Raw genomic sequence first — 12,335 nt, forward strand, 5'->3', positions numbered from 1 at the left:
AATAATGCAAGGCCAACGGCTGCACCCTTAGAAGGAAGAGCGGAGGTCACTTTTGTTTAGAGTATTTAGGCTCCTCTTTCTTCCTCTACTTCAATGTCTACATGCTAGACATAGGTAGGACGGCCATCTGGCTAAGGCACTGGATTGACACTCAAAAGATCTAGGGGCAACTTCCTGGCTCTTCCACAGACTCCCTGGGTGACCATGGGGCAAATCACTTCGCCTTGATGTGCCTCAGTTTCCCCTCTTTACACTGCTGTCTTACCTTGCAGGGGTGTTGTGAGGGTTGATACATGAAATGTGTACAAGATGCTCCAACACTATCACTATTATTGTTCTAGTCAGGGACCCCATTGTGCTAGGTGCTGCACAAACAAAAGATGGGGCCCCCTTAAACATCAATCTCGGTCAGACAGAAGACCCAGTCACGAAGTTAATCACGTAATTAAAATTAAGCATCTGCTTACGTCCATCTGTATTCAGCAAAACACTTCCACACTTGTGCTTCGCTTTAATCACATGCTTCGGAGCCACTGAAGTCAAAGGGACTTAAGCGCTTGCTTCAATGCTTTGCTGAATCAGGGCCCCAGTCAACCATTTAAGATACAGACAAGGGTGAGACCCAACCAGGGAACGTTCTTGCCAAAGGAGGAGTAAGATATTCGCACGATTACCCCGACAGAGCAAGACAGCCAGCATTAAATGCTGTACAGGGCGCTAAGAGGCCTTTCTGCACTGGACCCAAACAACAGACCCAGGCCTGGCTTTTAAATATCTGAGTTTCTTTATTAACCTGAGTATAACAAATATAACATGTACACAGTATAAAAATGACCATAGAGCATGAGAGGGTTATGGGTACAACACAGATACGTGATCTATACACAGGAGTGGGCGATAATATATTAAACTTTTTGTCGTTTGGAAAAAAGCAAGTTCTGATCTGTAAAAATTTTAATCCCGTTCCACTAAAATTATACAAAGTGCCTTCAATACTTAAAAGTGATGGGAGGGAGGCAGGAGAGGTCTCCGTTCAGCCCGCGACCGTTACCCTGGCCCAGGAACATACAACGCCAATCTAGCGGCTTCTCCAGGTTGGAGAGTTTTTAATAAAATAAACGAATTAAATTAAAAGAGTACAAAGGTTTAAAAGCATGTGAGACATGCACCCTCCGGAAATCGGCAACATGCAGACAACACCGATGCTCTCAGCCCTACACTGGCTCCGAGCTGAGGGGAGGCAGATTTTGATGCTTGAAATACTGAACGACTTGCTGGGGGAGTTCTGCCAACACCGCTTTGGCCAAAGTTTCTTTAGGTGCCTGTATAAAAAAAGAACAAACAGGCCAAATGATTTATTGTCGTCACTTGTGCCCAGCAGCTGCCCCAGCGGGTCACTGGACTGGTATTAAGGCCCATGTACAATTACCAGGGTGGGTGTAGGCCCACCTACGGTTACCAGGTTTTCATGCAAGCCCAGGTGCTGGTAGAGAAGGTAACAGTTGCCACGGTGGCTTTGGATCACGCCCACTCACCACTACAATGGAGGCCAGCGGGGCTGATACTAGAGAATGTGCCTTGGTATCCTGCCTCTCTTTCTCCTGGCATCCCAAAGCACTTAGAGCGTTGAGTCAGACAGTTACCCTGCAGTGACTGCGTAGCATGCATTACGCACTCGCTAATAGCTCTCACACAGCCTTGGGCAACAGCAGCTGCTCTGCAGGGAGACGGGATGATGGCCCGGACACCGGGACTATCCTCACAGCGCTATTGTATGGGATTGCTCGCTGGATAGCAGGAACTAAGCCCCGATGGAGTCTGAAAAGCTTCTATGCAGAGGAGGCAGAATTGCCGAGTGGTTGTGGCCCAGGACTGAGAGTCAGGGATTCCAGGTTATAACCCCAGCGCTGCCACCAACCTGCTTTGTGAGCTTGGGCAGCATCACTTACGCTCCGGCCTGCAAAACAGATGCAAGTGCCAAGCCTTGCTGCCCAGACTCACACTTATCTGCGCTTTGATTTTGCTGGCAGTCTGGAAAATGCCAATAACGTCCCCTGGGTTCACGTCTCCTCTGCAGCAATGCACCACCTGAGAACTGGGTAGGACTCCCAGTCTAGCAAGAGGACTTGAACTCTGACTCTGAGCTGGGAGTGCGTACCTAGAATTCTGTACAGCACGAAACATATGAGCCTGTCCCCTCTTCTTTAACTAGGGAAATAAACAGAGCACGCCAGTTCTGGGGCATTTCCCCCCTGGGACGGGTCTCTGTGGCTGACTTACACCCTGCTGGAAATGGACCGGGTCTGGCGGGCACAGCAAAGCCGCCTGCACTTACACTGCGGAACTCGCGGAAGGGCACAAACTGCACAATGTCCCGCATGGCTTCCTCGCCGGTGTAAGACCGGAGCACGCGGTTATCCCCATCCAGAAACTCCATGGCTGCAAAGTCTGCGTTGCCCACCCCCACGATGATGATGGACATGGGCAGCTTGGAGGCCTGCACCACGGCGTGTCTCGTCTCGTCCATGTCGCTGATGACGCCGTCCGTGATGATCAGGAGGATGAAGTATTGCTGGGGAGACAGAGCCGAGAGTGAAATCAGCCGCCGCGCTGCGGGTAGGTTATTGGCTCCAGGCTTCTCCCAGCCCCATGCACGCCCCCACAAAGACTTGCTCGAGGGGGAGAGGAAAGAGTTAACACGAACACAGCCCCAGTCCATGTGTCTGGGCAATTGTAGTGCTGAGAGATTGCAGATGCCTTTCCCATATGATATGGGCAAGTCAAGAGCCTAAGTGATTTAGGAGCATAAGCGCCACTGACTCTCAATGAGATTCACTTTCAATGGGACTTGCGCTCCTACATCACATTGAAAACCCCACCCGTAGCTGCCTGAACATGAACTTTGCAACCTAACTTTAGGCTCCTATTTCAGAAAATTTGGGCCAGTGTCTCCTCACGGTCCACCATCCCATCCAGCTATATCCATCCTCCATCAACCCGCTGCTCTGAAGCCCTGTAGGCCCCTTACTCACCTCCTCAGACCTCTCTCCTCATCATTTGCCAGGAGACTTGGTCTCCTCCTTGTTGCCTTACACTCCTGCAACCACCCTTCCATCAGGAAGAGGCTCAAGCCAAGATCCCTCCTGGTCACTGGTCACCCACCCAGCCACCTCCCTTATGGTTTTCCTCACTGACCCTCTGGACATTTGCTCCCAGCCTTCCCACATCTCCACTAGCAATGGCTGACTCACCTGGAGGAAAGCCCTGAGACTGAAGCCACCCATGGGTTAGCGCCCTCTACCGCACCCATCTCCCGGCTTCTAAGAACTATCTAGTTCCCAGGTGTCACCTGGCCTAGAAGCTGGTTGGTTTTCCAAGCGTTCCAAATGCACCTTGGCACAACTGGTTCTGAGACTCCTATGAAACTTAGTACAATTCTCGTGATCTTTACTCCCTCTTCCCTTCCTCTTGTATTGCTTATTGCCTGTGTTTGTCCCATTAAGACAAACAGGTGAGAGCTGTGGCCGTTTAATCTTTGTTAAGTGGACATTTGATAATTATTAGATACCTGTAGCAGAACCATTAGTGGATCCCCTGGGTGAAACCCTGGGATCCGGTATGCGATGCACAGTGTTCAACTGCTTTGCGGAGGCAGTGTGGTGAAGTGGATAGTGCACTAGACTGAGACTTGGGATACTTGAGTTCTAGTCCCAGCTCTGACACTGGCCTGAGGGGTGACCTTGGGCAAGTCTCTAAGCCTCAGTTTTCCCATTTGTAAAATGGGGACAGTGATCCTGGCCTCCTGTATAAAGCGCTTTGAGCTGTACTGATGAGAAGAGCTAGAAATTATTATTAACAAAACTTGCCCCATTTCAGTGTGAGTTTTGCCTCCATCACAGGGAGTCCAAGATTCAAGTTTGCTCAAGGGGCGTGAGAAGCAACATCAGCCAAAACCCAGACAAACCAAACGTGGTAATATACACTGCTCTTCTCCATAGCCCATTACCGATTCACTGTGCTAGACAGTCCACATCTCCCCCAGCTTTCTATGCTATTGACCGGACTACGCAAATTCCATCCATTCTATTCACCAAGGGCAGAAAGCCAACAAATGGCCTAAGTATCAACAAATGGCCCAAGTATCACTTCAGCTCTCAATAAAGGGCTTACCATGGCCTGGGGTGTATGTCTACACTGCAATTAAACAGACGCAGCTGGCCCATGTCAGCTGACTCTGGCTTATGGGGCTGTAAAATTGCAATGTAAACGAGCAGGCTCGGGCAGGAGCCCAAGCTCTGGGATCCCACCAGGAGTCCACGGGCTGTGCGCCGACCCTCTGCCCGGGGGTGAACGTCACCCAGTAACAGCCAGGTCCTGATGCTACAACAGTGAGCAAACACATGGTTCCAACTCAACTGCTTACGGTCAACTTTCCCCACTCCCACTGGGTCATTACATTGTTTCTAAAAGAAAAAAAACAAAACGGTTCTAATTCTATTCAAAACAACACAGGTGTGTCCCCAGGGCTGTGGCTACAGGAGCGCTGCTTATTTGGCAGGAAGTAAAACAGAAGAGGGAAGTGAGATCTAAATTCCCGTTCAGTCCCTGCTGACCACCGATAGAAAGGTTGGAGATTAACTAGTGCAGCTCACCGGGAAGACGGGGGAGGGATAAGAAATACATGGACTGTGCGTCAGATTTGGGGAAATATCCACAATTGTGGAGCGAGAATGCTCCCTGCAACGTTACTGAGTCAAACCCAAGTGGGGGGTTTGCCTCCAAATACACTACTATTAAGCAGCCTAGGGATGCACCCAATCCCTGCTCAGATGCAGGTGTAACAATGTCTGTCATGGGTCTTCCCACTGGTGTACAGTGCACCGCCAAGACACTCATCCTACTGGCTAATGAAACTGCCTCAACGAGCACCACCTGTCCCTTCGACTCAGAGCCCAGCATTTTAAGAGTTAAAGGGGTCACCAGCCACGCTTTGGCGCCCCTGAATTTTAACCTGCTTCAAACATTTCCAACCATCTTAATTTTTAAAGTCACCGGATTATTGACTGTTCGGGCCAAAATTTCCAAGTGAGCCCATCCAAAGGGCGCCCCCAGAGCTTGGCTTTACATGTGCAAAACCTGCAGCTGGCGCTCGGCGCCCCCGAAGCTGCTCATTCTGAAGGTGCAAAACTCCAGGGGTGCAGCCAGTTTGGAAGTGCGGGCAGGAGAAGGGCGTGTGAAGGGGTTTTACTCTTCTAGCCCCTGCTCTTGCAGTTTTAACCCTGGCTGCTGTAGAGCTAAACTCCGGCACAGAGCCTGCCTCTCCCCTGGGAGCAAAGTAGTACAGAGCTCAGGTACATCTCCCTTGGTTTTCAGCTAAGATTTTTAGCTGCCACACAGCTTACGGCACCCTTCATTGTGTTATGCTCTAAAGATAAGAGAGCTTTATAGCTGCACTGTCGAGGCCACAACTCCTTGGGCCAACATCATCCTCCATTTAAACGCCATGAAGTCAGCTATATCGGAAATAAACTTAGCCCCATGTCCTTGGTGAGGACTCCTCTGGACTTACAGACATTGCTCAGCACCAGAACTATTCCATGCAGGTCTAGGGTGAGTCATACCCAGCACCGGAACGATTCCATGCAGTTCTGTGGTGAGTGAGATTGTGCGTGCGCGCACACCCCCCCAGTGAAAATGGCTGTGCAATTGCAAAGAGGTCGGACACCCTCAAGGCGGATGTGAATTTGCTTATGACATTTCCATGACAACGTCATTCCAAGGGGCGCAAGATGACTCAGTGATGCACAAGCATTTGAGCTCTTCCCCACTTCCTACACCGGAGGCAAGCAGGCCGGAAGAGATTACCTGACAGAGCAAGAGCTGTGATTTCTCTCCCATCGACCTCCAGCGCTGCCAATGGAGATGTAACAGCTTGAGACAGAGGCCCTGCTCTCCAGGTCACTTCTAGTTAAGGCAAAACTTTGGTGCAGAAATGTAGAAATCCCAGTCAAGTCAGTTATCATTCGGCTGCTTCTGGTACTCCCTAAATTGCCAGTAAAACACAGAGGACTGAGCCCGTGTGCCAGGGTTTGACTGCATTTCAGACCAGACTCACTCTCTTCATGAGAAACAAACCCCATATAAGTAAAAAACACAGTTCACCTGAGCTTGGAAAAGGCTTACTAACACAGACCTACGATTAGATCAGACCAATGGGACCCATAGAGTCTAGTTTATTAGTAACACCCAAATCCATGTGTTTAGGTGGAAGGCACAAACCCACAGTGATATGCTTAATTGTGCAATGCTTTCCCAGGAAGGGGAAATTTTTTCCTGACCCCACCTGGTGATTGGATTATGCCCTGAAGCATGAGGGTTGGTAGCACCTGTGTTTCTTGGTATAATTACTGGTGCTAGCTTTGCGCATACGTATGTATCTATTCATGCACAAACCGCCCTACCGTATCATGTTTCGTTATGAACATTAAACAGACAAGCTTCAAACTGCTTAACTGATACAGCTACAAAACAAGGCTGAGCCTCACTCCAGCTACCATTCCTTGTCAACTGCAATGACACTTCCTGATGTATCTTGCACTGCTTCTTCTACTTTGGAGAGTTCCAAGTAAGGGCTCCCCTCTGAGAAGGCCCTATGGCCTGCCTTCTGGGGTTCAGCTTTCTGGGAAGATAGCAAGAGCTTTCTAGTGGTCCGTTACTGCCTCAGTGGGGTATAAAGGAGTCTGGCAGCTATCAGGGACCAGAGCCACTGTGTAGACAGGACCATTTCCATTGCCCCTGAAGGTCACTAGGAAGCCAGTGCAGAATGCTTGCATTGTCCTGGCTCATCTAATAACCAGGCAGCTGCATTCTCCACCAGGGGCTTGATCCTGCAAGACGCTGAGCACCCATGGCGCTTACTGAAATCGATGGGATTTGAAGGGACTTGGCACCTTGCTGAACTGGACCTTTAGGTGAAATAGGCTTTCAAAGGTAGCCCCAAGAAGGCTCATTACAGCAGGCCAGCCTGGAAGTGGATAATTGTGGTATGGTCCACTTCAGAGAGGAAGGGCCAAGCAGCTTCTGGATCAGCTGAAGATGGCAGTAGTATTATGAGCCAGCTTTGGAGACCAAGAGCACTAATGGACCCAATAAGACCTCAAGATTGCAATCTGCTAAGACTAAGGCCTGCTATGCCCTTCTTTACAGAGTGATCAGTCCCAGCCTCTCAATACCTCCAGACATTTGTCCCCTTCCTTCCAGCATCACCTCTGTTGTCTGGATAAAGCTCAATTCACCCAACTTGCATCAAGGGGCTCTGGGTAAAGTAAGTAGAGTGTAGAATCCAGGTTCTATGACAAAGGAAGCTGAGGATCATCAGCAAATGGATGCTGCTGCAGCCCACATATCTAACCATCAGTCTTCCCCAGCAGCCTGGCACCCATCAGAAGGGATGGGTGATGGAACCCCACAAGAGAGCCCTCAGAGGAGATCAGTGATTGCCTCTCAGCACCCCTGAGAGGGATGAGCAGATTCTACTCCAAAGCAAACCCATCCACCTATGTCCTTCTGGTCAAGCACATCTAGAACTACTGAACAGTCTGGGAACATAGATGGCTGATCTTTGTTCACTGACAGGGGAACCAAAAGTCCGGTGCGGTCTCCATGCTAGAGGGAGACTAGGTTTACAAGGAAAAAGGAAACAGGGAGAATTTCGAGGATGCTAGTGTAGACCTGCTAATATTGATCTTCTCAATAACATTTCCCAGAGAGGGAGGTTCAAGATATGGTGGATATTGGTTCGTGTCAAGACTAACCGCTTATGGTATAAGTGGCATCTTGCCTTAAAAAAGAGAAGCGTTAAACAGCCTCATCAGTATCAGAACCAAGCTCTCCCTAATGGCTTTTACAAAGGTCCATCTGACAGGTACATCCCAAAACGCCATCAACGAAACCTAGTCAGACTTAGCCAAAAGATCCCCAGATCCTCTTTGATACTGTATCCATGGAACTTGGTACTGCCATGGATCCGAGCAGTCCTATTCATGAAGATGGAGTGAGAGATACCCAACACTCTCCAAGGGGAGGAAGCTTGAATTCAGTCAGACTGTCCATCACCAAGAGGTGATCCACTAGTCAAAACTTTGCAGTTGTCATGGTGGAGACGCAAAATCTCTGACGTCCCCCACAACTATAGGTAGGGTGAAAAAACTTCTGTGTCACCTTCAGTTGGATTTGGAACATGTCTCTCCCTATTTGCCTTCCCCTACCATCACTCCCCTATCACGGGAAAGCGGAATTGAAGCAGTGAGCTTTAGCTCTTTGCTGGGAAAGCAGTAAGGTCCATGCTCATTCCAAGCTCTTGGAGACGTGAGCTCTGCAGATCCAGGCCAGGTGCCGAGAAAACTTCGTCTCCCAGTGTTTGTGAATCTCGCCCTTGTGGATGCTAGTTTCATTGTTCCTCAGCGACACAGCAGCTGTGCAAGGTCACAGTCTGAGAGAAAAATCTCTCAGAACTCTGAGCCAATGCTACAGAGGGCTGGTCAAAGAGAAGTGCCACCGTTTTTGAAGTATTTTGCAGGGGTCACAACTCCATAACACCTATCGGATGGCCTGCACGGATCTGTATGCAACAAAAGGACATGCAGGTCCTAGAGTGCAGTCAGCAGTCCCTTCCATGAGGACTCACTCCAGGCCTGGACTTAGGGAGGCCCCGTTGGTGACAAAAGTCAGCCTTGGTTGTGTTAGTCCCCTTGGAAGTATGAGAGCCAGAGAGAACCAAAAGATCTGACTGTGTCCAGCAGCCTTGATACAGCACCCTTTTTACATTTGTTACAACCAAGGATGGTCTCTTCTCCACCAACACTGCAAGATCTGGAGGAAACATATCTGAGGGGGGAGCGAGATGTTTTGAGGGTCAACAGTAAATGCTCAGAGGTCACCCTAATCACCAAAGAACCAGCTGTCCTATTCAGAGCCTGAATCACTCAAGCTGATGCTTCTCACAGCTGACATGTCTTGCGTGCTTGCTAACAGAGAACATTTAATATCAAAAGATTTAACTCCATGAAAAAGCACCACCGACTGTAACCACACAGATTCAAACATGCCCTTAATTACAATGAACTCCACACACTCTGCTCACAGGCTTTTTTATCTCGTGCCCCTTGAAGATCCTAAGCTGGTGTGAAAAGTTAATGGTTTTGCCTGAAGTTATTTGTAAGCACCATTGAAATCCTGCTTTTGTTCTTCCATCCTCTTCTACAGAAACATCCGGTCATTAGCTGGCTGGGCACTGGTGCCCTTTCCTGTGATGGGGGCTCCAAGAAGGGTCTGTTGTGATAACTGGGCCTACCAATCTACCCTAATTGTGAGTTCAGCTGTAAAAATTTGTCACAGTAACATATAATAAAGCATGGTCTAAACAGATGCAAGAGAACAGAGACAGAAACTATTTTAATCGAAACCAAAAAGGCCACATCAATACAATCCAAGGACTGCTGAAATGATGCTTCTTAAAAACAGATGACATGGAGCGGGAAGATAATGAACCCAAAACTGGTGGGTTGGATATTAGGCCTAATTGGTGGACAAAATTATGGGGGGATGGGCTATTCCACCCACCATTCCCTTTGTGGGAAAGAGACTTTTCGGGGGGGAAGAACTCTTGGGAAGAAAAGACAAGAGACTACTGCAGCTTCATGGCTCCACCCCCACAGTTTCTTGGCACCTTGGGTCTTCTTCACCCTGATCCTGAGAGGTGTCCTCCAGAGAGAGAGGGAGCCAGACACTGCTTCGCCCTACCAGCTCCAGCTGAATTCCAACCACCACCTGGGATGACCGCCCTTACCATCCAGACACTGTCAAACAAGGGAGGTTTTCCTTCGAAAACTGACTTTAACAGTAGCTCCAGCCCATCTCAACCAATTTCTCTTTCCCCAAAAGGACAGTTGTTACTATCTTTGATACCATCGAAGAGAGTGTCAAAAAGGGGGTGGGGGTTCCTTTTCAAACTCTCTCTAGCTACAGGGAAAGGGAACAAGAAATGCTGTTAAAAGGGAAGCCTGACTCACTACTTTACATTTCAAATGCTTTAACTGGTTTCCCCTTCTTTTCTGTATCTTTAATAAAAGGCTAAAAGGATGTTTAATGTTGCTTTTGCCATGGTTCTCAGCTGGCTGAGATCTCTGTATACCCAACCCCAGACTTTATTTAACGCTGGCCAGTGACTGGGCTATGTTTACACCCTTGGCTCATCTAGGCCATCGAAAATTAATACAATGCACCCGTGTGTGAAATTCATAGCTCACTTGCTCTATGTTGATCAGACATGGGCTTGGATCAAGCCACCCAGATCTGAGCACCTCCCAGCCTGGGGGAACTTTGGAGGGGGGCGGGGTCTTAGGAAAAATGGTGTGGGGCTCATGGGCACTCAGAACAGCTAAGATGAAAGGAAGTACATGTATTAGGTGAATAAGTGACCCACCCTGACTTATTAAAAATGGGACCCATGGTTCCAGCCCCAGTTTAAGAAAACCACTGATCAGCCGCAAACTCATTGCTAACAAAATATCACTGATGCTAAGGATATGTCTACGCGGCAATAAAAGACCCACGGCACAGCCACAGTTGGCCCAGATCAGCTGACTCAGGCTCACAGGGCTCAAACTTACGATGCAGATATTCAGGCGTGGGCAGGAGCCTGGGCTCGGAAACCCTGCGAGGGGGGTGGGTCCCAGGGATTGGGCTCCAGCCCGAGCATCGACACTACTAATTTTAGCCCTGCAGCCCGAGTCCTGCGAGTCCCAGTCAATTGACCTGAGACTCGGTACTGAGACTCGGTACTGTGGTTTATTTTTATTGCAGTGTAGACGTAGCTTAAGAGTTTAACAGGATCCAAAAAAGGTCTCGAAGTTTATGTAAATAACAAGAAAATTCAGACTTACAATAATGCTGTTTTTTTCATAACAAGTGTTTTGAAATGGATATAAACCCTCATGCTTCAAGGCATAAACTAACCCCTACCCAATGGGGGCTAGGAAGTATATTTCATTATGAGCCGATTGCCCCACATGTGCCTACTGTGTGGCTCTTACTCCTTCCTCTGGAGCAGTTGCTGCTGGCCACCAGAGCTGAGTGAATCATTGATTTTCAGCCAAACCAGAAAAATCTGTTTTCTTTTGAACAGAGATTTAAATAAATAAATAAATAGATAGATAGAAATCTTCATTGGGGTCGAACATCACATTTTCAATACATATTCAAATCGACATTTTGTTCTAACAATGTCATTTCAAGCCAACATTTCGTTCTGAAAATGTCATTCGAAACAAAAGTCTGACTCTTAAACCAACCATTTCAACCCTTTTGAAATGTTTGTTTTCAGGTTTTTCTTCTTCTTTGTTTTGGCTGAAATGATTCAAATTCAAATTCGATCCAAATTCGTGAATAGTTCCAGTCCTCCCAAAACTGCATTTTTCATGCGTTCTGTTATACCTAATGTTTTCCTTAAAGCCACAGCTTCTGGAGTCAGGGAATTTTGTGAGGAATCTCCCCTTTCATCTACAAAAGAATAAAGGATGTTTCTAGCTTGCCTGGCTGCTGAGAAGAGCTTGAAAAGATGACCCCTAAAGGCTCAGAAAACTGAAACAATGAAAAAGAACCTCAGTTTTCTGCAACCACATGATTATTTAAATCACTTGTGATTTCTGAATCCTTGAGGTTGGTAATGCTGTATTATCAGAGAGATTTAGGGAGCCAACCCTCAGCCTCCAAACACTTAAAATAAAGCCAATCTGGCAATAGAAAAAGACTGGATTATTTTACACTCTACTGAAAAGATCCAGTTTCCAATGTGGATTTTGCTGCGTGATTAGGGATCAGAGGGCTCTAGCTAAACCAAGGGAACCATGAATCTGACAGCTGTGTAGTTATAAATACACACATGGACACAGCTGCAGAGAACGTAACAAGGGATTTTTGTCTGGATATCAAGAATATACAGAGTTATCAGAATCCATGGCAACAAAAATTTTGGAAGGGATATTAACCTTGTGCTTCTGGGCTTGAGACAATTTCTAACATGGGGTTTTTACACCTTCCTCTGCAGCTGCTGACACTGGCCACTGTCAGAGATGGGACACTGGGTTTGATCTAGTCTGGCAATTTCTATGAGCAAGGAGTAAATGTAAAAAACACCACGGGCTGAACTTGGTGCTGATTTCCTCCCCATACAACTCTACCAGATTCAGTCATAAAACAGTGCAGAATTTGCCTCAATGCATGTTAAAAAAAATCTGTTTCCCTTTGTTCTTTCTCTCTGTGAAATTGGCAATGGC

At 47.8% G+C, this 12,335-nt stretch overlaps 1 protein-coding gene across 1 annotated transcript in view; it reads right to left on the reverse strand.

Annotated features, from left to right (window-relative positions):
* Positions 1–768: 768 nt before the first annotated feature.
* Positions 769–12,335, reverse strand: part of CPNE2 (copine 2) — a 153,397-nt gene continuing 141,830 nt past the window's right edge. Inside the window, exons 15-16 of the mRNA XM_074968527.1 lie at positions 2,336–2,572; positions 769–1,322 (exon numbers count right to left, since the gene is read on the reverse strand). Coding sequence (XP_074824628.1) covers positions 1,215–1,322; positions 2,336–2,572 — 345 coding nt within the window. The 3' untranslated portion in view covers positions 769–1,214. The remainder of the gene's footprint in view (positions 1,323–2,335; positions 2,573–12,335) is intronic.

Source organism: Natator depressus, chromosome 12 (genome assembly GCF_965152275.1).
Source record: "Natator depressus isolate rNatDep1 chromosome 12, rNatDep2.hap1, whole genome shotgun sequence".
Classification (NCBI taxonomy): domain Eukaryota; kingdom Metazoa; phylum Chordata; order Testudines; family Cheloniidae; genus Natator; species Natator depressus.